Source organism: Micromesistius poutassou, assembly GCF_964030765.1.
Source record: "Micromesistius poutassou genome assembly, chromosome: 21".
Taxonomy (NCBI): Eukaryota; Metazoa; Chordata; class Actinopteri; order Gadiformes; family Gadidae; genus Micromesistius; species Micromesistius poutassou.
The window spans coordinates 4,515,257-4,542,597 of NC_140291.1; the positions used below are offsets into that span (position 1 = coordinate 4,515,257).

At 41.9% G+C, this 27,341-nt stretch overlaps 1 protein-coding gene across 1 annotated transcript; it reads right to left on the reverse strand.

Moving 5' to 3' along the window:
* Positions 1-2,367: 2,367 nt before the first annotated feature.
* On the reverse strand, positions 2,368-25,660 carry mapk8b (mitogen-activated protein kinase 8b). The gene is made up of 12 exons (XM_084486018.1): positions 25,412-25,660; positions 20,188-20,370; positions 16,162-16,291; positions 15,646-15,704; positions 14,757-14,895; positions 11,980-12,145; positions 10,071-10,142; positions 8,732-8,914; positions 8,084-8,208; positions 7,069-7,132; positions 6,694-6,768; positions 2,368-6,307 (listed from the first exon to the last, which is right to left on the reverse strand). The coding sequence occupies exons 2-12, from the start codon at positions 20,307-20,309 to the stop codon at positions 6,291-6,293; spliced, it is 1,152 nt and encodes a 383-aa protein (XP_084342144.1). The 5' UTR covers positions 20,310-20,370; positions 25,412-25,660; the 3' UTR covers positions 2,368-6,290.
* Positions 25,661-27,341: the final 1,681 nt, after the last annotated feature.

Here is a 27,341-nt window from a genome sequence, read left to right on the forward strand (position 1 = left end):
TAAACACTGGCTGACTTCTGGGGTCCGATTCCAGCGGGTTCTCGGATCCGTCAACCCCATCCAATCAGGACACGGCTTCAAGAAACATCGAACACATCATTGTTTTGCAGGGAAATTCCCAGTTTGGAGTTAAGAGGAACAGGATTTTTGATTGGGATTGGAAGAAATATATTTCTTATAATATATAGAAATAAATTGGAAAAAATATAAATGGTATGGTGGCTACTACTTGGCCTAGAATTATAAAATCCCTGTTGTGGAGAGTGACGTGCTGCTTAAACCCCTTGAACCAAACCAAGGAGACCACAAACTTTGTGCGTTCCATTTTATCACACATGGATCCAATTTTATACACAAGTCAGGTTCTTGTATGTATCCGTTGAGAGGGGGGATGGAATGGATTATGTGAAGTAAATATTAAGATCCAGTGAGTGAAATCCCATTGTTGAATGCAAGCTAATGCTTAATCATCTAAGCACAGCTGTACAATGCCAGCCATCGTAGAAGGATTCCCTGAAAGTAGCTTACGGCCTGCTACTGAACACAACCTCCCTTTCATTAGAACGATCACTAACAATGATCTGCTCCTATGGATCATCTAGCCAACAGATCTACATTATGGTAACAAGGACCAAGCCTGTATGGAATGGTACCCTACACAAGGGGTTGTCAATGGCGCACAGTACTTGACCATAAGAGAAACAAGAGCTTGAGAACTCTTCTGCTTGTAGTCGAAGTGTGCCATTGGTTTAGCAAAACTGCAGTCAAAAGGGAATTGTTCTACGATGGTTAATTCTGGATTGCTGGTTGATCTCAGGCCACTTGTGTGCCTAGCTAACAAACCATTGGACGTAGCTAGCTCCGTCCAATGGTGATATCCTATGCCCCTCTGTCAACAAAAACCGACAAAAAGTATTTGGTTTACACCAATACTTGCAGATGAAGGTTGTATACCTCTGAAGATAAAGTAACACTATAACAGGGACATTTTCAACTTGTGCGACTTTAAGCATTTACAATTTAGCCTATGCTGCCGTAATAGCCAGGACATGCAGAAACGATGTGAAGGTTGCTTGAAATCCATACCAAAGCCCCCGAAAGCTAAGACTTATACTCTGGTGTTTGCTAACCTGGATGTCCTGTACAACCAGACTGGAAGCCATGTTGGTCTTGGCATAGGAAGCTGACCACTGCCATCACAGTTAACAATAGCATTTCCTGGTTGTGCCTTCAGGGAAGTGTTATTACAAATATAAAAAAATGTGCTGCCTGCTATTGCGGAGTGGTCATTTAAACACATACAATGAAATACCTTCAATTGACCTGGATGGTGTCATTTCTTGTGAAGATGATTTTGTGTACTGAATAGACTGAATTTTGAATTGAGAATGTACTCTTCGTAGTGAATGTACTGTGTTGTGAATGAAACTGAACCATTTATTTTAAAATAGCTAGAAAACAGAATATCACTGTAGTTGCCCACAATGTATCAACCTTAGGGTTCATATCAGTTTGTACCACTTCACAATGTCTTTGATATAGGAATCTGATCACTAACCAACAGACAAGTAGGTTTAATTCCTTACTTATCAACCTCAAATACGAAAACATACAACAAATATATGACATATATCATATATTATCAAACAAAAGACTTAGGTTCACACAGTCATGTGTTGTAAGCGTTGCATGTGGTTAAATTGTTGTCTTTTTAAACAAATGTGCAGATAGCAGCACTCATTTCCTAAGGAGCGCACTGTAACCAGTATGAATTAAAAGTGAAAATGTGCTTTGGTTGGGAAAGAAAAGGTAATATTTTACTTTTCTTATTTTAATATATTTTGTACAGAACAACATAGTAAATGTTATTCAATGGCCCTCTTTATGAGTAAATGTTTGCAAGTGAGGATATCAGGAGTTTTCACCTTGAGGCTTTTATTTTTTTTGATGAACTGAAAACTTAAGTTTAAGGGCCACTATTTTACCACCATGATAAGTGGGTGGACACGCCTACTTGTGATGAATATGGTATTTGAAATGGCGTTTCAACATCACACCTGGCGGTAAAATGGGGTCCCTTTAAGCAAAATGTGCTGGACTGAAGACTCAACTAGGTCTCCACAGAGCAGTTATGGTGCTTATTTATTATAAATCAACTCTATTGTAATGAATGAATAATCTATGAATAAATGAAAAAAATGATACTGAAAAGACTTCAGTGGGATTGCAACAAACAAACCAAAACATATTGTGTCATTCAGATTTCATTTTAAATGCCACATTACGATCAAAATACACTGAATACATTTTTGGTTTATAAAATGGCATTCAATGTAAATTAAGAACACAGAAACGCCTGAGTGATTCAAAGTGTATTTTACTTTATTTGCAGTACATGTTTTTTTTGTTTGATGTTTTTTTCTGAGTTGGCATCGTCCGATCCCAGTGCATGTATTCTAGTAGTGCACTTAATTGTTGGTCGCGCTTCTCTGGGGTCACGCAAAACCAAGAACTCTTAAATCTACTTGCATGGCTGGATTCACTAGCAAACATTACAAACCAGCACCATACATATAACAAGTTTTTACAATTTTTTTTAGGCATTTCAACTTTTATCCTGTTTTGTTTATTAACATTATTTTTCGTCTTACCACACAACCAAATCAAGATCCTCTGGCCATGAACATGAAGAAATCTTGTTTACTTTTCTCTTTTTTGTATTATCGATCTCTGGCCGGATCTGATTGGTCGGTAAGACTAATTACATAACAATATGATTATAAACAAGTCACAGCAACAAAAAAAAGTAAAGAAAAAAAGGTAGTCATAAAAAAGGGGGAAACGTGTCGACAGTACCAAACATTTTCTCTACCTTCAGGAGACAGCTAACGTGGCCAGGGCCGGAACTTACAACTAGCACAACTTTGCTGAAGGTATTGCACTTGAAACCAAACAAAAAAATAGGAAAAAGAAGTGGGAGAAAAAATATATACATATAACATTTGTTTTTACTTCTAGGACAAGTAGGCCTATACATAATGTACAAAACTAGAGGTCTGCTCAAATTAACAATAGTACAGTTTCAAAATAAATAAATAATATTTATGTTATTCACACGTCTTCCATAGCTAATTCTGCAGGTAACTGAGTCCACCCGAATCCGTAACCAAGTGTGTCCATCCAAAAACTGGTAGAAACTTTGAGTGAGGTAGTCCATCAAAGCCTTAAATTAAATCAAGATTAGGTTTTAGCAATAAAATAAAAACAACCTAAACAAAGCTTTCCAATTGTGACTAACGTAAAATACAAATAAAATAAAAAAGACAGAGCATGGGATAATAAAAGCATTATTTATTTTACCATTATTGTCTTACATTTCCCGCAATTACAGCAGGAAATCAGTTCCTGTTGTTGCCATGCTAACTCATCCGTGAGCCTGTGGAAGCTAAGTAGCACTGTCACAACTATCCTTAAAAAATATATATAATAGTTTGGAAACCTGTTGTCATTGGTAATTGATTGGAAGTTAAAAGGAATGTCAAGATAGTAAATAAATTGAGTGTTTTGTGACTAAAAGTGTGAAATGAACCTAAACAAATAAGGTAAAGTGTAAAACGGATTTACCTCGCTGAGTTAGTCTTTGCTATTCACAAGTACTGTTATGACATGAAATACATGGACAATTCACAAAAGTACATTTCAAATGGAGGCCTATATGGCTAACCCAAAAGAAATGTCTCATAGCGGATTCTCATCAAGGTCTCATCAAATGATGGCTATTCAAAACCAGACCCCCGGAGTATTATGTGAACGAACAGGGTGTTTGTAGCCCTCCGTTCTGATCTAACCCTCAGTACTCAGTCCATTTATCCTTAAAAGTATTAGATTTAGAAAAAAAAAACTCTAAAGCAATTGTCAAGAGGAGAGAAGGGAGAATATGAACAAATAACTTTTGTGAAATGTTTATCAAGCCGTTACCTCAACTGTTGCAAAACGTGCTAAAATCTGGATCATGATTCACCAGTGTGATTTAAAGAAATTAAAGACTTTGACAAAACCACCTTTTCCTTTCAAAACAACAGAAACGAAAATAAATGTTTGTTATTACTATGGTTACCCTGCAAAAGACTACAGTCTCCAACCTATCGTCAAAACATACAACAAAAAAGAAACAGTAGAAAAATATACAAAACATTTGCAAGAACGTCCACCTTTCGTGATTGATTTTAAACGTGTAACCTGCCGTTTCTTACCTGCGAAAACACTCCGCGCCGAACGAGTACACTACCTCCTACGAAGTCGGGAATGAACACTTAAACAATAGGCACTTTCCTTTCCAATAATACAAATAAAAACACACCCAAAGAAGGGCTCCATTATTGCATACAGTAAATAATCATCAGACATTAAGAGGGGGAGGGATTCTGTTTACATTTTTCTTATCTTTAGATTTTCTCATATTAAAGTTAGTCTGCCATGCGTTGAAAACTAAAGGGCCATTTTGGTTTAAAAATCGTAGTCAAGCTCCCAATAGATTTGAGTTAAAAACGGAAACCGTCGCAAAGAGCACAAAGATACATCCCGATACACCCCGTTACGTTACTAATAAAAGGATCTTGTATTAGGAAGCAAAACTAATCTAAATCATACTTACACAGTTCCCTCTTGGTCGTACGATACACATCCCTCAATAAACACTACAGATCCAACACCTTCAACAAACCTTCTTGACATCACACCTCGGTACTTACTGATACATTCTCTGTACACCCCAACTGACATGTCAAAGCTCACAGCACTCGCAACCTTTTCATATCCGCAAAGCTCCCATAGTCTATGTCAATACATTCCCCCAGTATTTTGCCGTCAATGTGACATAACCGTTTAAAGCAAACCTCTCGAGCAGTGGTGGGGGATTTAAGTGTAAAGCTATTCTCTGGGCTATCTGAAGGGAAGATCGACCGTCAGTACAATACTACACCGCTCACTGCGAATAAAACATACAAAATAGAAAATAAAAAATAAAAATTCAGCTCAAGAAATGCTTAAAAGCTCCACTTCCCCTTAGTCCATGGACCTCACTGTGTCATTACATAGCTTAATAAGGAAAAACAATAAAAAATAAATAGTACAATTCTTACATCTCACACAGCAGGGGTAGAATGGTGGAAAGAGCGGGAAATCAAACAGCATTTTGAGATCGCCAGCAGCTGTCAAGATTAAACTTAACATAAAAAAAAAAGAAAAATATTGTTTCCAAAAGAAAAAGTGTTAACAGGTAAAGAACGTAGTAGTAGTAGTAGTGGTGACTCACAAGGAGACACTTATTATCTTTATACAAACAAATCTTAAAAAAGGGAAAAGAATTGAACTGAACGAAGTATGGTTTCTAAAAATGATCAGCTCCTTGATACAAAATACGGTAAAGTGTTGTAGGGAAGTATTAACATCAAACTTTTGTTGAAGTATATTCAAATGGCTCACCGCAAACATATCATATTTTGAAGCAGAAAATAAATTGACCATTGCTCTGTACAAACTCAATCGACATGTATATGGCGTGACGTAATAGTAGTAGCCTAAACACCAACTGAAACATTTACAAAAACAACTAAAATAAAAAAACAGATCACAGGAAGAGGTTTTTCAATATATTTCTTGTTTTTTTCTCACCGTCCATGAACCCAAAAAAAAAAAAATCATAAAAAGTTTGCATCGTAGGATTCAAAACGTCGAAACAGGATGCCACAATAAATTAAAGCCCGGACTCAAGTTCAACAGAATTTCCAAAAGAAGAAGAAACTATAAATTGTAAAAAAGAAAAGAAAATGTCCTTAATAAAAATAAAAAAAAAGAAGACAAGAAGAAATAACCGAAAGGAACCAAAATGGCCACAGATAAACTGACCTCGATGCTACACTACGAAAGCCTGAACAACAGACGAATGAGAGAGGGGGAGGCGGAGCTTTGGGAGGGGCCAGTGTCGGGCTTGTAGACTTGGGGACCGCTTCAGGTGGGTGGGGGATGGGGTGGAGCCTATCACCTCACACCGGAAAGAAAATAACTAGGAAGTCGTGTTTGTTGCCGTTGAGTTCTGTTGTTGTTGTAGTTGATAGTCATCTGCAGCAGCCCGGCGGGCCGGTAGCGCCCGGGCCAGCACTAGGCGATGGTTGTAGCTGCGGCGGGCTCCAGGCTGCTGCCGGTGGGGGCGGGGGCGGAGAGGGTGGGGTCGGAGACACCTGCAGCGGAGGCGGACGGGGGTTGGTGGTGCTGGTGCTGGGGGGTATGGCTCACTGCTGCACCTGTGCTATGAGATACAGAGGCAACGGTCGGCGGTCAGAAAGGTAAAGAGGTTCTGGGTCTGATTCCCCATGTTATTTGTTAGTTAGTTGTTGTTAGTTGCTATTTTTAACTAAAATACATGAAGTTGTTTAGGTGTCAAAACACTGAAGAATACGAGGGGTCTGCTACTTTGAGCTAAAAACTCTTTTAAATAATGGTCGTTTATGATTGGCTATGAACCCTTGCACCTGCTCAGTTTTTTGTAAAACCTTTACGACCTTTAGTAAAACCTTTTTATAGAATGCACGCTATCTTTGGGATCCATGAGCAGGAGTGCAGACCCTGCCGGCTGGGCGATGACGTGAAATGTCTGATAAAAATGTCTGAATGGTGATAATTCAGTCCACTAACCTTGAGAAGCGGGCTGTCCCCTGATCACCCCATTCTTTGTCCTCTCCTCCCAGTCGACTTCTTTGTATATCAACTCTGTAACACACACACACACACACACACACACACACACACACACACACACACACACACACACACACACACACACACACACACACACACACACACACACACACACACACACACACACACACACACACACACAGAGGAAAGGGAGCTCGTTACCCAACGGAAAATAACAAAAGGAAGACCAAACAACATCAGGTCATTAATGAACAGAGGACGAGAAATGGAACCAATCAAATGTGACGCATTTCAACACTGCTTGCTTTCACAGCTCGTCACCAGCAAAAGCAGAGAGAGACGTCCTCCTACCTTTCCACTCCTCCACCGTGTGCTCCCTCTCGTCCAGCTGTTTGTCCGTGATGAGGGGTGGAGGCTGTGAGACAGACAGACAGACAGACAGAAAGGCAGGAGGTTGACATCTCTGTGACTTATAGGAAGATGGTCACACAACCAAGTGGGAGAGCCAACCAGATTTGGAGTCTCATAGCCAGAGCTACAGTGAAGACCCTAAACAGCAGCTTATCATCCACTCATCGATTCCAAGACCAAGATCAAACGCACAACAAGGCAATCACAATTGATTATGTCAAAATTGATAATTACAATCTCACTGATATTGTGATTTGGATTATTCATTGCAATTCTGTGGGACCTAGAGTATATTTAAAAGTTGCTACGTAGTTATTTTGCCATTTGCAACGAGCACACAAAATCAAATGTATTTATGTTTTTAGATTTTTGGTCATCTTTTTTTTTTTTTTTTTTTTTACACACATTAATACTGACCTTTCGAGATTAGCTAATGCGATCCGACATGCAATTCATTGGGCCACCTGCGCTCAGGCCTATGCTCCTCCACCCAAAATAGACCCTTAAAAGTCTCCAAAATGATGTATTGCATTTTCTCCCTCGTTGAAGGCGGTAATAATGCAAGGAACTCCAGAATCTATCGCCACCATTTCCACTAACCTACAGTAGAGAAACATATTGAAATAATGTTCCTGCTCGGCCGGAACATTAATAAAATACTAATTTTAAAAAAATCCTCAAATTTTCCTTCCATTTACCCCAAGGTTGGGTACATTTCTTGTTGTTGTGAGATCCTCCAACGTTTACTTTATGTCGGTCTCCGGCGGTTATGAGACACGGGTTCAGATCCGCCTGTCTGCACCTCTGAGTGCCAGAGTAATGAAGACAAGGCGTGTCGTCGACAGTCACATCTCTGACACAGAAAGCTTGCTCAACACCTCACAGAAGGGAAGAGGTTTTTGCAATTAGCACAGGAAAGAGCTAGAACACACACACACACACACGCGTTGCTTACCGCCTCCACCTCGATGGGGTCGTACCACACGTTGATGTAGGCGTGCTGGAGCGCCTCGTCCACCGAGATCCGCTTGGACGCGTCGATCACCAGCATCTTGGACAACAGGTCGCGGGCCTGGCTCGCTGCGATGTTCCGCCCACCCGCAGGGGGAAAAAAATAACAGGAACAAGGTGGAAATGTTATGAAGGAAATGTTGTGAGGATCATTTGTGTGTGTGTGTGTGTGTGTGTGTGTGTGTGTGTGTGTGTGTGTGTGTGTGTGTGTGTGTGTGTGTGTGTGTGTGTGTTTACCGCTGAAATATGCCTCTAGCTCTCCATTACAGCACCTGGATTTGTTTTATTTCCACTTGGAAGTTTCCAACCGTCCCGATCTCTTTCTCAAGCCTTGTTTGGTTTTAACGCTTCAATTTCTCTCTCCTCTTAGAACTCTCCCCATTTACATTCATAATTCATCCTTCTGTATGTATTTAGATTTAGCAGTTGTAGTTTGTTCCAACATTCTAAACAACATAACATACATAAATAACATCATACATAACATCAGCCCCATTTCAGATGACAATAACACTATAGATGAGCAATGGTTAAAACCTTCCATAACCCACTCCACAGCCCCAAGGAGAGGAGGCGGAGAACCTTCCGTCACCTTTTAGCTTGTTGTGCTCCGAGTCGGCAGGGAACAGCACGTCAGGGAAGAGCTTCTCGAAGCTGTAGCCGGCATAGCGGGGCCGGTTCTCCACGTACGTCCTCACCGATTGGTTGAGCTTCATGAGGAACTCCTGCGAGGGCGTGCCCAGCTGCTCGATCACCTTGTTCCATTGGTCGATGTCTTGGGTTCACGGCGTTAAGAAAAATTATAGAAAGGCTGGGCCTTGGGGAAGGGGAGGGGAGGGCTAGTGTCGGGGGAGCTTGGGGAGAGAGATTGCGAGAGACCAGCTTGAAATGTTGAACTGTCAAGAGTTAAAGTCTTGTATTTTGTTTTACTACTTTGGTCTTTGTGCCTGAATCCTAGTAAATTGCAAACTTCACATTAGTTAAAGTTGGTCAACCAGATTTCAATGTTGTCTTCATGGACAGGAAGAAATCTGTGAGGTTAAATCTGGTTCAAAGGCAAACTGGATTTCGAACATACCGAAGTTTGGCTAACACTGAGATGAAGGGTCAGGACAGACAGACTTCAGATGCTGAATATCGCCTTTTCTAACCATATACACAATCACAGTCACAAACTGAAGTATGGCAAGGACTTAGATGAAGAGCGAGGACAGACAGAGATGTCAGATGCTGAAAATCTGTATTTTCTAACCAAATACACAAATCACTCACAGAGGTTTAACAAATATGGATTACTAGACAAAACAAGGCTTGGTCACAACGTGTACTACAGATCCAGCCTCAATCCCCTAGACTACATTACTGTGACTCACTTCTAGCGGAACGTGAACTACATACGTGATGGAAAGAATAAGTTGTTTGCGGTAAGGAATAAGCAAACATTTTTGAAAGGGAGGAGACGCTGGAAGATTACAAACATTACAAGGAATTATAGGATTGGATGGTTTATGGGAATTATCTCACTTCTCCCATGCACGGCAGCTATTTAAGACTTACATAACTCGTACCAAATTCATATTTACTATTTGATTTCATTGGTATTGCAGACATTTACCAATACATACTCTTAAAGTTCCCTTAACACCCTGTTAATGTGCAAATCCTGCTTGTATTACTTTGAATATGGAATCAGTAAAAAACATCTATCTCCAATCCAAAGAAAAGGTACTGTTGTAAGAGTCCATTTTATTCAGGACAAAGCATGCATACCAATTAGGTTTGCAACTGTTTCCTAACTCAATAACAGTCCTGGTTCAGAAAGAACAACAGCCCCGGCGGTGCCTAAGGTTGTGAGCAGGGCATGAGGGCTGGAGAGGAGAGACATGGGCATTTGTTCGGGATTGTGGACGGAGGTCCAGCTTTAAGGATACGATCAGTACCTGGAAACAACACACTACCCCGGACCATTTCAGCCATGATGCAGCCAATAGACCAGACATCAACTGAAAAATGAATTGACAAACCACCAAATTAGCATGCAGGACACGATAACAAACACAACAAAAGGGGAAAAAAGACATGACAAATCAAAAGAGAAATTAAATAATATCCTTGGGTTTTTGTGTTTGTGAAGTACAAAATTGGAACAAAATGGAATCCATGCAGTGATCGACAGTACCAAACCCGAGCCAGTGTCCCACAAGACGCCATGCTAATTATCTTCACCTCAAATTCACATTAACATTATATATTGTTAGCTTACAGCAGCTATGAGACACTGACTTTCAAGGCCTGTAAAAAATAAAATGATACGATTATAAATATGAGAGCACCCTTTGTAATCTCACTGCAATTCATGTATAGTTTGGGAAGACCATTGGTGAATTTATGAATTTATGAATCTGTTAATCTAAATTGAGTTACTTATGTAACCTAATGTTACTTAAAAGTGTAATTGTTCTATAGCTGCCATCAGCGGGTTAATGAATAGCACATGATCACATCCTTAATATAGCAGGTCATTACAACCAAGCTATTTCTTGATGGTTTATCTTAGATACACATGAGTATGTTTTCTGATCATACAAGGAGGGTGTTTCCCACAATTCCTTTGGTGGTTTTGAAAGAGCAAATAATTTTTAATTCTATTTCCCATTTTTCCCCGGTGATATCAACCCACAGTGTGTGTGTGTATGTGCGCGTGTGTGTGTGTGTGTGTGTGTGTGTGTGTGTGTGTGTGTGTGTGTGTGTGTGTGTGTGTGTGTGTGTGTGTGTGTGTGTGTGTGTGTGTGTGTGTGGTCGTGCCAAGCATTTGCACGAAATAGAATTCCCATAGTTGCTCAGGGACACACGATCGCTCACAGCGTCGGACAAAACACAACGGGATTAGAACAAACAATACAGAAGTGGGGATCGAGTTGTTAACGTCTGTTTCTCGCTGCCTGCCGCATTCGCTTAACTCAGAGACACCAGACGCTGCTGCAAGCAGCTCAAGGATACAATCCCTTCCTGGGAAAAGGATTTTGTGGCGAACCATTTCTGCCAAAATACAGCCCACAGCCCAAATATCCACTACATACACGCAGCATAGAAGGGGAGGAGGAGGAGGAGGAGAATGGGAGGGAGGAAGAAGAGTAGAATAAGCAACATAAAGAAGATGATTAAAAGCAACAAGTCAGCAGGAAAATATAGGTCAGTGTTTTGAAAGGACCGAGAAGTGGGCGCAGACGATTCTTGCCAGGAGATTCCACTTCTCTGGGGTTTTAGGGGTGATAGCTAAAGTAAAAGCATTGTTTTGATGGATCAGGTGTTTACAGGTGAAGTTCTAGAAATGACAAGAGGGGGTTAATAAAAAGCAATCGCTCATTCCTTTCTGAGGCATCCGTTTGGAGGCGGATTCAGTGGTGCCAACTGAAGCGTGCAGACATGACAAAACGTGTGTGTGTGTTTATGTGTGTGTGTGTGTGAGTAGTCAGTCTTCAACAAGCACAAGACGCAACATGCAGCCTTCTTCAATAAAACATCAAACAACAGCCACAGATGCAGGGCACTGGGATCCCTAATCAGGAAGTCTCCCATGATCCACTGCCTGCCAATGAGCAAACATCCCCTCCCCTCTGTGTCTGACCTTTACAGGTGAAGTAGCCGCCAACAGTTAGTGAGTGAGTGAGTGAGTGAGTGAGTGAGTGAGTGAGTGAGTGAGTAAAAGTAAGTCAGTAGTAAAGCCCAACCCTGTAGAGGCGGGGATGCAGCAGCAGGCCAGGCAGCAACAAAGTAACTCCTCATTGATCTATGCCTCCGTCAATCAACCAACCAACCCCGACCACTCCCCTCACTTACCGTTGGCCTGGTAGCCCATGCCCAGGATGACCTCGGGGGCGCGGTAGTAGCGTGTGACCACGTAGGGGGTCATCAGCAGACCCGTGGCGGCAGTCCGGGCCAGGCCGAAGTCCAGGATCTTCAGCGTGCAGTCGGACTTCACCACGATGTTACTGGGTTTCAGGTCCTAGTGGGATCAACAGGGTGGGGTGAGAACGCCGGCTTGACTCAAATGGAGTCCGTGTCCATCCAATATGGCATGTTCGATCAAACTTTAAAGGCCTCATGGTATGAAGATTTACATAGCATGAACATTAATATGAGTTCCCCTAGCCTGCCTATGGTCCCCCAGTAGCTAGAAATGGCGTTAGGTGAAAAACGAGCACTAGATATCCTGCTCTGCCTTTGAAAAAACAAAGCTCAGACGCGCCCAATTTTCCCCATATGTCGTCAGGGACATGTTAACTCCCCTTTCTCTGCTTTGCCCGCCCAGAGAATTTGGTCCACCAATGAGACAATGAGCTACGACCGTGCGAGTGCCTCATGCATGTGTTTGTGTGAATACACACACTGTAACGCAAGTACACTTCTTTGTTATAACTGTTCTGCTGTTGGTGTTATGGCGTATAACACGCAAAACAATAAGGCAAGCTTGCATTTGGTGAAAAGACTAGAATGCGTCGGGTTCTCTGACGTCTCTGGTATTTCCACAACGAGACTCGTAGTGGGGGTTATCTCAGCCATGGTTGAGAAAGAATTTGGAACTTTGAAAGGAACTTTGGCTTTGACTCCCTGAAGTACATGAACCGTGACACGGAGGAGAAAGGGATTGTTGCCCGCGATTGTCTCCCGCCGGAGCCTGGCTGCCTGCTGTCTACTTCAGATTGATGTGGAAGTGGAAGAACCAGAGACGTCGGAGAACCCGACACAGTCGTTTGAGATTCATAATATCGTCTGGAGGTGCACACAGATTTTGGCTGTGATAATATATATTATATGATAGAAATATCTATGTAGAATATGATATTATTTAGATATAGAGCTCCAGGACTCTCGCCGGAGCACCCGGAGTGTTCTAGAATATTTACAGAACACAGCCAAAAGCTGTGTGTGCCTCACCATTGCGATACATCCACTGTAAACACTAGCGCATGGTACCGTGGCCACAAGCTGCTCAGGGCCACACCCCCACCCTCCACTTTGACCCACCTCTAAAAAATGGCACGTTTGTGGAAAGCTCATTGTGGGACTGGCTTGTAGTGGCTGTAATTCTGCACCAAGGCTGAATTTCTTGAACGTCTTCAAGTACTATATTAGGGGCCCACTAACAGCTATATAAAAGCATTCATAAAGTAGCATGCCATGGGATCTTTAACCTATTCGATTATATTAACCTTTATCTCACTGATTTATGAACGTGATTTTGTAATGAGGTTGAAGCATAAGCAGCCGATACTATTTTGTTCCAGTCAAACTGTCGAGGGAACTTGGGGGCATCATTATTTTCCATCAATCCACATTTTTACTAACCAGACTTCCTAGTATAACCCTCTGGCAGAGGCAGAGGCACCTGCTCAGTAACAGACCCTAACACATGCAATCTCAGGATGTGCATGTGCTATATTAAACTGGCTCTTTCGGATACGACTCCCATCACCTTAATTAACATTACCAGCGTGTGGTAATCGCACGTGGGCCTTTGAGAAGGCCTGTTTGGGTTCTAACAGTGGAACGGCTCCGTGGAACAGCCATAGCGAGTGGCAGGCTCTCTGTGTTTGATGACCACCAAATCACACGGCTCATTGGCCCCGACAGTTGATGTTTAATTGGCGCACTCAAAGAGAAGCAGGCTGGAGAGGGCCTTCTTAATGCTGCACAGGGAAGGAAACACGGGCCTTTGTGGAGGGCTCGGTGTGAAGGGCTTCACATGATGTGGAGCCCTTTGAGACTGAGCTGTGAGTAATAGTGAGGATATAATAAACGTAAACAATAAGCCTGATTTGAATGGGCTCAAAACACAAACTAATTAAATCATGACATGAAATGGCTCCGTTTTAGTTTATTAATGTTAAGTTTTTTGGCATAATCCTTTCCGTTTTTGGACGGAGGAGGTTGTTTCGAGTGGACACTAGGGATGCTACATAGCTTGTTGCCTATGGGGCTCATTGCTTCTGCTTGGGAGAACAAGGGGAGATAGCGCTACACTAAGCTACTCATCCGTCTCACATAGTCACTCACTGACAGGCGGGGAGTGTGTGTGTGTGTGTGTGTGTGTGTGTGTGTGTGTGTGTGTGTGTGTGTGTGTGTGTGTGTGTGTGTGTGTGTGTGTGTGTGTGTGTGTGTGTGTGTGTGAGTAATATATGAGGTCATATATGCATAAATACATGGCCTGTTCTTAACTCAGCATGTATTTTAGGACACCCATGCATGTAAATGTATTTTCATAAACTCGGAGGCTGGGCAACATGGCGACACTAATGAATGCAAATCTGTATGTGTCAGCGTTCGTCTGTATGTACGTCAGTGAATATGTGGACGTGTGTGGGTGTTGATCTCTGTGCCTGTGCGCATATCTAGTGTGTGTTCATATCTGTGTGTGTTAGTGAGTGCATGTGCGCGCATGGTAACGTGTGTGTGGTGATGCATGTGTGTATCTGTGCGTGTGTGTTAGTGAGTACGTGGGTATGTGCATGTATGGTAATGTGTGTGTGGTAATGCGTGTGTGGTAGTGTCTGTGTGTGTCTGTGTGTGTGTGTGTGTGTGCTCATGTTAAAGGTGAGTGAGTCACCCTAACTCACGCGGTGTATGATGCCGGCGGCGTGCAGGTGCTTGATGCCGCACAGCATCTGGTAGAGCAGGTAGGAAAGCCTCTCGTGGTCCAGCTCCATCTGGATCACCTGGCACAGGTTGGCGTCCATCAGCTCCATCACCAGGTACCTGCAGTCCCCACACACACACACACACACACACACACACACACACACACACACACACACACACACACACACACACACACACACACACACACACACACACACACACACACACACACATTAACACACACCCACATACACACACACACGCACCGCTGCACAAAGGCTATATTCGTCACATGCTCATGCATTCATACGTGTGTGTGCAGGAAAATGCTGCTGTGGCAGACTCCACTGACGGACTAGGCTGAAGTGGGTCTTAAACGCTATAACATAAAAATAGAGGGACAGCATTACACGAAGGGACAGATACAGTATATTAATATATAGTTAATTAAAAAATAAAAATAAAGGCAGATAGACGCCCTTTTATCTTCGGTTGTTCATATTGAAATGGAAGACTTTGTTCTTGATCTTATTTACAATTGCGTTCATTCCTGAAGTGTAGCCCTTACGCAGAATCTGACTGCATAAAAGTCACCCGATCTGATCAATAAATGAATCGTTCACTGATTTCACTGATTCCATTGCGAGGGATGCAAGCGGGCCCTTCTCTATGCAAATAAACTTAGCAGCCGATCTAAAGATTGTTCTTCATTTCCCTGGTTCATCTGGATAATCTGGTGTGGTCATGCCCTGGCTAGAGATCTTAATACGATCAGATTACAGAGACAGCATCTCACACTTGCAATCACACGTATATGCATGAACACTCACCAACCATGGGAAACCGCACCATAAAACAAATACTCACACATCTTGGAATTCCTCCTGCGTCTTTTGTGGTGTGAACACATTTAATAAGCCGATAATCTGCCCGAAAAACAAAACAAAGGGATCAGTTATTCTGCGGGCATAGCAGAATTAAATAAAGCACTTAAAACTGACATCTGAAGACCGGTTTTGCTGTGTTCCACATTAGTTGCAGTGCGAGCAGCAATCCATTCACGAGAGAGAGAGACACATCGTAATATGATAGGATCGAACACAATGACAATACAAAAACAACATGAAGTAGTAATAGCAATACATAGAGATACACACATTTTTTCAATAAATATGTATTTTACGTATCCATCTCTTTGAATTCCTTAAAAAATAAATTAATTGATGCGATACGTGTGGCTTGCACTGAAAGGTGCGACAATAACAAAGTTATAATTATACACGTGTTAAACCTATCAATGCAAATAAATGTGTGAGAGAGAGAGAAACAGAGACAGATCTACATCCCTGGTACTTTATATTTTCCATAGTGAATGTGACTTACGTTCTTGTGATTGACACATTTCATGAGCACCAGTTCTCTGTAGGCCCGCTTGGCATGGGTCTGGTTCTGAAAGGGCCGGCTCAGCTTCTTAATGGCCACATTCCTCTCAAGGTTGTGGTCGTATGCAGAACTGAAGAGAGGAAGAAGGATGGTTTAATGACTTCAAATGGCATGGCTCCAAGGTGTCTTGCTTGACTTCACAATAGGTCAACCAAGATATTCTACCTTGAAGATAACCTTCTGCTCAAAGAAGATTTTTTTCATTTGTTATTTATTTGTTTGCTGTATCTTTATTTTACCAGGTTGGTCTCAATGAGATTTAACATGTATTTTACAAGAAAGACCTAGCCATGACAGCGTACAATAAAATACAATCGAACAAACAACACCATGTAAACATTAATATGCACAAGAAGATAGGAAGACGGTTGACCTACAAGGCCAGAAAGTTCCATAGTCATGCATCAGTTTCACTCCCAGCTTTGACCATTGACTTGTATTCTGACAGTGTATCAGGTAACCTAAGTCCCATCTTGTTTTGAAGCTCACTCCATGTAGCCTGACAGCAGACAGAATTGTCATCTTCAGTCTGACATGCCCTCAGATCACTTAATCGCCTGAAGCTAACGTCATTTTAAGTCTGCATAGCCATGCTGGCATCCTGGCTAAGTAAAAACAAACAAACCAAACTAGACGTTAGGTGATATTGAGAAGACATTTTAATCGATTTAGAACCTCCATAGCATTTGCCATTGTTGTTATCACTCCTCTTTGGTTCCGGAGCACAGCTTGACAACGCCATATATCCTGCCCCTGGTGCTGATTGGCTAATCGTTAACCCCCCCTGTGGTGCTCATTGGATAAATCACTTTGTCCATGAGTAACCTTTGTTTTATTTCATGATGCCAGACTGGAATCAGTCAACATTGGTGGAATGTGTGGATTCAGAGGTCTGGACCTTGGTCGACTTCCTTGAGGAAGGTCCTAGAACCTAGATTGATAAGAAAGCCATCTAGTTTCTAGGTGGCTTTCTTATCAATCTAGGTTCAACTTTATTTTTCATTGTACAATGAACAACAACAAAATGTGTGGGAGCAGAGTGGCCACAGAGACCTTGCCAGGGGACAAACCCAAGGTGTACTGCCACCAGTGCCATGGTGGAGGGCCATGGTGGAGGGCCATGGTGGAGCCAGCCGTTGATAGTAACATGTAACAAGTAACATGCATGTAGTGTTGGAGGAAGCCCACGTGAACACAGATAGAACATTCCTTATGTCCTCAGATGTTCTGTATGTAGGATTTGGTTTGGGAATGGGATATTTGTTGTTTTACATTATTGTGAGCTAGGAATAGTATTGAATCTCATGATACCATGACAATGGACCAATGGTCTGAATTCAAATTCATATAGGTTTAAGGCAACCACAATCAAATGTTCTCCAAGCGGGGATATATTTAGTGAGCCTTTAGTGAGATTTTCAATCCCTGGCTGGAAAAAGCCACAGGATATCTGTCTGCAGACCTGCCGCTGTCCTCCCTGCTTTGCTTCATTAATTTCACCTTGACTCCTGGCGTTTATCATTGAGTTCCGGGCAACCTTTATCAATTGGTGCCATCACTCAGACTAACCCCTGTGTCAGGTTAACCTGCATGTGGTCAATAACCCTGACTGTCTGTTTCTAATGTGTGTGACATTAGTCATCACAGAGAGGATATTGGCATACAGCTCCCCACACGTGTATGTGTTTGTGTCTTTGTTTGTGTATCAGGCCAGAGTTCATTGTAGGTGCCTCGGCTCTGGTTAAATGAAATTCACAAATGGGCACCAGAGTCCAACAGTCTTGTCCATATTAATTAGAAAGGTCCACACACTGTTCTTTCTAGCAGCGATGCTGAGGTGTTGATGAGATGCACTATGTTGATGTGCACAATGCTAATGTCTGCGGACGCAGAGAGGTGATAACTCATTCCAGTAGGGTTCTGGTGCATTCCAACAGAAAGGGTCTCATACAATGGTGTAACAAAATAACATAAGAGATAAGACGCGAGCGTGAGAGACACATTTGTTGGCATTCATGCTGGTGCAAATACAGTTTTCAAGCTGCAATTTGTAGCCATCCCATTGCTGGGTTTCGAAATACTGTTGCTTCTGTTTTTTTTTATACAGTTAATCTAAAGCCATTCACAAGCAAATGCCACTGACAGTTCCATCATGCATTTTTATCTTCTAGCAGAAGTTTGAACACTATCCTGCTCTCTGCATTTCACAATAGTTCTCCATGCATGCAGTGTAAACACTGCCATAGATGGACACAAAAAACATTGTGTGCCGTTTTTTGTATCCCACAATTATGTTTAATACCGATTAACCAAGGGTAATTTAAATTCCAGCACTCTGATCGGTTAAAGTATTAAATGGCGGACTGTTTAATATGAGTAATTTGAATTAAATGTGAGGAGATTGTCTGAGATAGCGAATATTACGTAACGTATTAGGGCTGAATTAGGAAAGAGGCCCCTGGTCTAGGTTGTCTGGAAGGGATCACAGGTGTTTGGACTATCACTACCTTCCCCAGAAGAAAGTGTTTGGGGAAAGTCGATTGTTGTGACTAGCTTCTATTACAGGACGAACTGCAGTAGTGCAATTACAAGGTGGTTCTTTTTATATAATTGTAGCATTTTGCCTTGACAACATTGTGAGAGGACAGAAAACACAAGATCACCCATTACAAGTATTCAAGACATGCAAAGTCATCAAAGGAATATGGAAAGACAGCATTAATGCAGCATATAAGGTGTCAAAGTAAATCTCAGATGGACTGGCTGGCTGTAAACTTGCAAGCTTTTCAGCTTTGCAATATTCTGCAAATTGTTAGTCAAAAGGCAGCATGAGAGGATAAACAGGAGGTGCTAGAAAACACATCGTGCTAAAAATAAAAAGGATGGGGAGTCAGCTGGATGGCTCTGAGTCAGAAGTCAGCTCATTACTTGTCATGAAAAGAAAAAAAAAATCTAACTGGTATACTTGAGCTAAGGATGCGCGCTAATGCAACACACACACACACAACGATAACAATTCCTCAATACACCCGACACCTGCCACTGAGTGCAGAAATCTACATGAATCACTCCATCTTCATTTATTCAGCACTATGTTCAGCATGGCGATTCACATGTACATCCTTCAAGCGATCCAAAAGCAAGCATGGACAGCACATGCCGATAGACGGAGTCAGTGACGAAAGGCATCGCTCACCGCATCTTAACAATCACAGCTTTCCACCCCCCCCGGTCAAAAGGTCAAGCCAATCCCAACTACTCCCCCGCCAGTGAGACGTGCGTCAGCGCTTCCTGCCTATTTACAAAAGCCACAGGCAATGCAGCGTCTAGCTGATCGATGCAGTATGTGTTGGTTAAAACTAACAAAGACTCGATCAATCAGAACACCACACGTCTGACGTGACACATGGGATGGTTGGAAGACTCATGGCCAGACTGTTGCAGTCGTGGTCCCGTGAGTCCTTGTTTAATTCTCAAGACAACTATCAGTATTAGTACATGGGATTTATTGTTTTATTTTTGTTTTTTGCCGTGGTATCGAAATGGTATCGAGAATCGTGGATTTTCACTGGTATTGGTACCGACTTCTAAATATTTGGTATCGTGACATCCCTAATTATGATAACACAATATAATACTGTACGGTTGGAATACATTCACGTATTGTTTTGAAGTTCAGAAGTTACATTTCTAAACCATCTCTGACATCCCCATCTCTCACCCACAATTTACACTTGTATCATAGTTCTCCTGTGTTACAAGACGTTTGTATGTAACATCAGAGTTTGCTTTCTAAGGAGTTTGTGTTCCAAAGCAGAACATGAACACAAATTGGGAGAAGATCTACCTTTAACTGGAATGGAATCTACCTTTAATTAAATAACTACATTGTTGTAGCCCACAGCCATATGAAACAAACAAGACTAACAAGTTGAATGTAAAATGGAAATATCTTCTGTGCCTTACCAGACGATTCCCTGTGCACCGGAGCCAATGGGCCTGAGGTTCTGATAGCGCTTCAACACGGTAAACGTAGAATCCCCGACATCTAAACTGTAGAACTCCTTTTCGCGCTTATTGCGATTCATGATGAAGACTTGGGAGGGGGGGGGGAAATCGTCACGTTTTAGGCATCCAAGTCGTGCTCACCTGCAGAGGAAATGAGACAAAACGTGGTGGTTACAGTGAGTACAGTTTACTAGGAGTGTTTTCCTTATATTAATTTAAATACGCATCTTTTTTTAAGACATCGAGGGAATGAAGAAAAAAGAGCAATGCATCTTCTTATCTTATACTGTCTACATATTTTAAATGACTTGAATGAAAATGTCAAGTTGTTAGCCTAATCATATGGTTAAAATCAGTTCCCCTATCGACATATCGTTATTGGTAGAAACATCTGTTTTCATTGGGATTTTTCAACAAAATAGTGGTCAACAACAGCGAGAAACAAACAATGACTAAATAATAACCCAGCAACGGGTAGAGCTAAGTGCTAGGCAAGTATGAAAAACAGATCAATTTCAACAGAGTGGTAGGATTTTTGTCTGTGGAGGCAATGGGAAAACAATTCTGATTTCCAGAGTTAAATCACATTTAATCCCCTCAAAATCTCAAGCACCTGGTCACACAAACATGGATCAGAAGTTTCTCCCAAAAAGAACACTTTAAGCAACAAGCTTAAATGGCTGTCTGAGTAGAAAAGACCCAAGTCAGAAAAATTCATGAGCTGTTCAGGTGTGAATTTACGTCACCTAATGCTAGATTTGCTCCACATGAGCTGACGGCCATGTCATGTTGTTGAGACTGAGGCCCCGAGACTGAGGCCCACAGGAAAAAACGATCCGTTTTCCTTTGATGCGTTTCAGGAATATCCCCGTAAAGACGTACTCGTTGCGAAAACGCATCGAGCTGTAGAAATGCTGTAGTATTCAAGGCCATTGTGTGGCGCTGGTTCTCCACAAAAAAAAGTGCATTTTCGGGCACCGGATCTGACGGTCGGCCCAAACGCAGACTTATAAGACTTATGCGGTTTCACCAAAAAATCGGCTCTGTGTGGATGGGGCCTGAATAACCCACAAGGTCAGACAATTGAAAAACACTGCTTACATTGTGATAAGAGCGTGTCTAGCTAGTTACTAACTTTTCTGGGTGCTGGGTTCAAACCCCACTTTGTCTGTTGGGAAACTTCTGCAAGATGTCCAACCCCTACTTGCTCATTAACAACAAGTATCTAGAACACACTGACTGCTAGTCACATTGAATAAAAGGTCTCAGATGACTATATAGTAAGAGTGTGCCACCAAAGCTCCCCACCATCTTGTCTTTAATAAATTCCTCTCTGTGTACGAGGTTTCCTCTCTGAAGCCCATACTTGATGTACATATTTCTCCCATGATCTATTCCTCAACAGGCCGGGGCACTGACAGATTTATCCTTGGTTGTTCCATGTACAGTATGTTTGCGCAATTTTTTTACAGTCATCCTGTCTCGATGATGGAAGAAACCTGTTAAGACAGTCCTGTTGTTGTGACACACAGTGTTCTTTTGACAGTGTGTATTTCTCCACCAGCTCCTTGGCTCCATGTGAGCAGGACGAATAGGCTGGTCCAATGCCAGGCAGCACTAAGAAGGTGCTAGCTGGAGGATTCAATGGTAAATGGGTTGATGAAAAACTTTTATCCAATAACAGAGCCCAGATGTGTTAAATTATGCTTGGACTCCAAGCACTGCCATGCTATCGGCTATAGAGAGAGCACAAGTGGAGACAGAGCTGGGAAATTATAGAGATGGAGAGAAAGAAAGAAAGAAAGAAAGAAAGAAAGAAAGAAAGAAAGAAAGAGACAGAGAGAGAGAGCGCAAGTGAGATAAATTGAGAGAGCAAGAGCGAGAGATAAGTGGATCTGATGGGGAGCTCTTCTTAAAACAAATCATTAGTCAAATTTGGAACAGTGAGCTGAGAAGGTTTGTTGACGTGACGGCAGCCGAGTATTCCACGGACCGTGACATTCACTGTGTGTCCACTCTCCTCCACTCTCTCTTCCCCGCCTTCTCTCTCATCCTCCTCTTCTCTCTTTTTTGTCTCCAGGCTCATGTGCACTATAACCAAGCTCGCCTTTCTGCTTCCATTTCACTGGGGCCATCTCTTTCTTCCTGTTCTTTTGTAGACCTGCCTATCCCTCACATCCTTCTTCTACTCATTTAACAGCAGGCTTTTATCTAAAACAACTTGGGAGTTTTTAAGGAAAATGTTAGATACCTTAAATAAATGTCATTAACGAGCTGGTAGGTCAAGGCTAGGTCATGTTGCCTTACATGTAGGCTGCATGCAGAAATTGTGCTTTGCACCCAGAACATTCAGCTGGGAGTTAAACACCCTTTACTAGTACACTATCCCCACTAGCATTAGATAGACTTCCTTCATCTCCCCTCTGCTTTCGGCTGTCCCCCCCCCCCCCCCCATCTCCTCCCCCTCCATCTCCTCATCCCCCCTCTGACTACTTCATCTACTGCTGCTACTCCCTGATCTCCGTCTCTCCAGCAAAGACTCTGATCCCAGTGTTGTTGTCTCTCTGTCGACAGAGAGACTGCAGAACAAGACGATCCCCAACCGCACAAGAGAAGGCTGCCAGGCAGACGTCAACAACACTGCAGAACTCAAGGTCTATTCTGGATCAGACACCAGGTAGAGACGCTTCTGAACGTAGGGCGAGATACCAAAGAAACACACACACACACACACGTACATTGTGGTACACAATGTACAACAATTCTCCTATCCCTATATTAGGTCTTTAATATCTCAATTACGATATTGCATGTTTTTTTAGTCTTTATAAAATAACCACATGATAAAGCCTATTTTTGTATACTCCTGTGGGAATTGAATTTTTGAAAAATGAAAAGCATTGAATATGTTCTCATTTTCTAAAGAATTCAGTGCAAAATAAATACAAGTTTCAAGTGAAACTTCTATCAAATGGTAAACACAAGACAGTTTCTAGTTGAGCAGTCAGTTGTCACACAAAGGTAGGCAAGGCCACACGTACATTCACACACTCACACTGACACAATACAGAGATTCTGAACAATGACTAACAGACATAAACCCTTACAAAAAAAAATAGACCTTCTTGGATTCAGCCAAAAGGGATTCTCAGCCAAATAGTCAAACTCCCTTGTTACTTAACTTTCATTTGTCATTTATGTTTTAGGTTATAGTAATACTAAGTAACTTTACAAAGTATATAACTTATCCAAAATGTATATTATTTTAACTTATTATATGAAGATAATACATGAATGTGCTACTCTCTCTAGATAATCCAGGGCTAGAGGATGACCTGGGACAGAAACTTGTGGGGTGATTTTTCAGGCCTTCTTCTCAACTCAATTCTTTAGGGGACAGAGGCAAATTAGCCATGCACAGCTATTCTATACCGCATTCTTTATGAAAAGGTCTCCCTACACTACTGAATACATGACAAGGCATGACCGTGGAATTGGTGCAGTAGTATAGTAGGTATGTTTGCTGGGAGACTGTGTGTGTGTGTGTGTGTGTCTTTATTTTTTAGCCATTGTAAGTGTTGAACCATTGTTGTTTTCAGTATTGTGTGTATGAACTAGACTTGGATAAGCCGCACAAAGATATAAAATACATTACATACCAGCAAGCCTATCCTATTGGCAAATGTCTTCATAAATACAATACTGAGGATACGGAAGGCCAACTGATTTTGAGTAGAGCGAGCAGTCCTTTGAGAGTTTAGATTGATCGAAGAATGAAACACCTAAACCTCCCCAATAGTGGTTAGGTTGTTGGACTCCAAATCAAAACATTCTGGGTGGAAACTCCAATGCTCTCATCCATCTGTATGCATCCTTGTGTAAAATACCTTAAATGGCCTGCCCATTAATGATCTGTATACACTGTTAACAGCATCTGCTCAATTAATACATCCGATATGTGGTGGTTTTTAAGTTTGTATATTGAAATATCAACCAGAAATACATCACATGAAGTGTGTTGCACCATGAATTGCTACAGTGAGCCACACTGAGAACTGTAGTGACCTTAGTATTTCTCCTGGCATACTGCTCGGCAACACTGCAGGATAGGTCGACCACAACGTCACAGTACCACAGTGGAGCAACTCTGCCAAATGTCACCCAAACACATCTTGATTGGGGAGATAATAACTGCATGTACACACATGTAGTGCACACACGCTGAGCGCACACACACACACACACACACACACACACACACACACTTTGACAGTCTGCTACTTTGTATGCACACAGTGACATATTAAAAACAAATCACGTTCTATTAGGGAAGGTATAAGGAAATGATGTTATGCAATGCATGGACTGCTACGTAGGCTAGTTACAATGAAACCGATTTGGTAATTGTTCATCACATAATATTGTGACGATAGTGACGATTTACATAAACACCACATTAAACGAAATGGAAAAAATCCTTAGATGAAGGTCATTTTGCAGGCTATTGCCAAGTCCAACAATAACAAAATATGCCAATAAAAACGTATTGATTTAAATATAGATTTTGTCTATATGATTCCTAAAACAGCATCTATTCACTTAGACCTCAATGTTGAGTTGACCTACACGTGAAAAAGGTAAATCTAGCCTGCTGCGACTGTATTGATATTCACATCACATGCATGACACCTGCCTAACACAACCTAAATGCCACTACACACACAGGGTACCGTTGCGATTAACCAAAGCAAGACAGTACCACAGGGTTTTAACATAATAATTACATAACCACTTCAAAACAAATCTGAACGGACATACAGGGCCGGGTTACACTTTAAAAGGTTGCATATTGTGGTGCTATGTAGCCACACACACACACACACACACACACACACACACACACACACACACACACACACACACACACACACACACACACACACACACACACACACACACACACACACACACACACACACACAACTTTGCTTACAATGTAGCCACACTCTGGTTTCTTTTGCCAGTTAGGCCAAACCAGTGTAGCATACTGTGGTGGGGGGAAACCATTTAAACAACACATATCTCATGGTTCTGTATGTCCTGCCTGGAACATATGTGACCATGAACATTCCGGCACAGTTGACAATAACATGTTTGAAACAAATCCATATATTGAGCTTACCCCTCTACGGCAGAACGCTCAAGTAATTCCAGTAGAGTAGTACAGCCGCAGTCGCTGATCTCCCCCGTTGCAATGTACGCCCTTAGTGTTTCCCCCCAAAAAAACAAGTCCTTGTTCATTCGTTGATAATGTCAACCTACAATATTAAGTATTCCTTGTCCTACGAGAGCTGAATAACAGCAAAATACATGTGTACCACGTAACCTAATCTTTGTGCTTCCGTGACACAAGCAGTTTCTGCCATTTCATACCGATGTCGTCGAAACCCCGCGATGTTTCCTCGGCTGCACAATGAGAACGCTAGGGGCGTTCAAGAGCTCTCGCGTGTTCACCAATGTTCCCGTGGCGTTGTATGGATTTTGCAACGTTTTTTTCTACGCCAATTGTCACGTTGGTCTCATTGCTGTCCACATCGCAACACTGACCGTATTATGTGCTGGTAATAGCAATTTGAATGTATATTATCGGTTAGGAGTAGCGTTCTTTAGTTTCCATACGAAGACAGCTAAGATAAATACAACTATAGTGCATTTATTATTTATTATTTGACTGGCCTTGAAGTATAGGGCCAAAGAGACAAAAGTGTTTCCCTGAAGGATTACTGGTCAGGCTCCACGTAAAGAAGACATAGGCCTATGTGATGATGTCAATGATAATTATAATGATGACCATAACAATAATCTAATAATAATCGAACCCATCATCGTCATGATTTTTTTACTAACTATAATCAGTATATTACAAAGGTATTGTAAACATTGTTATTGTTGGACATAAAAATAAAAAAGTTAGATTTTTAACCTTTGCCTTGCTTTGCATCTCACGTTGGGCGTTGAGATAATAACGAGCAATCAATTCACTCACTCTGCAGGTTGACCAGCAGAGTGAAAGTGGAGTAACGTTTATGTCACTCATTGAAACGTCAAAAGATTATAGATGTAGTCGGGAACGTTGGATTGATTGGTGGTTTGCCCTCCCATCTGCTGTCAACAAACCAGCCTCGGGAATCCAATTAAGTTCTTAGGCCCCCGTCTAAAAATAGGCGCGAAATGACAGCAAACGCGACGACGACGCGCCATTAGGTAGGAGCGTAGGGGAAATTATGGAGCTTATTTGTCCTATCTGCATCGGGTAGTGATATCATGTAGGTCGACATTACGCACAGGAAAAGAGGGTGCCATGACGGTGGGCTTCACTCGGGTCGTCGCGGGATGCTCGTGGTGGGCAAGGTAGTAGGCAGGATTAGGAGCGGCCGGCGAATATCCTGAGGCACTTGACAAGGGATAGTCCTACTCCGATAGGCCGCCGAATGAAATAAGGTAGGTTAACCTTAATGGGCCGTTTCAATTCAAGTTTATATGTATCGCTTTGTATTCCAAACATTAATATCAAAATAAAACATCTCGTTGGCCAATGACAGCAAGTTGGGTGAAGTAACAAGGATGCCTTCTCTGTCATTTCAATATGCATTTGCAAATTGTACTATTTTATTAACATCTTAGATAACTCCTTTATGTAGCCCTGCTCGTGTGTGTGTGTGCGTGTGTGTGTGTGCGTGTGTGTGTGTGTGTGTGTGTGTGTGTGTGTGTGTGTGTGTGTGTGTGTGTGTGTTTGCGTGCGTGCACATTTGTGTGTGTGTGTGCGTGCGCGTGTGTATCAGAAAAGCATTGGTTTTTGAGAACTTTGAGAGCGCTGAGAACTTTAAACATGTGATTATTTTTCAGTTTCAAGAAAATGGCTGTTCTTGTTGTTATTTGTTGTATTTCATGAGGTGTTCTTGCAACCCTTTGTAAGGCCAACATAATTTCCTTTTCACTGGTTGCATTGATTGACTTCATGATTCATATGCCAGTTGTCAAGACAAAATAAGAGGCAGTGAAGGGGATCTTTGTAATTCAACTTTTTTTTTTTGGGGGGGGGGGGTCAGTTG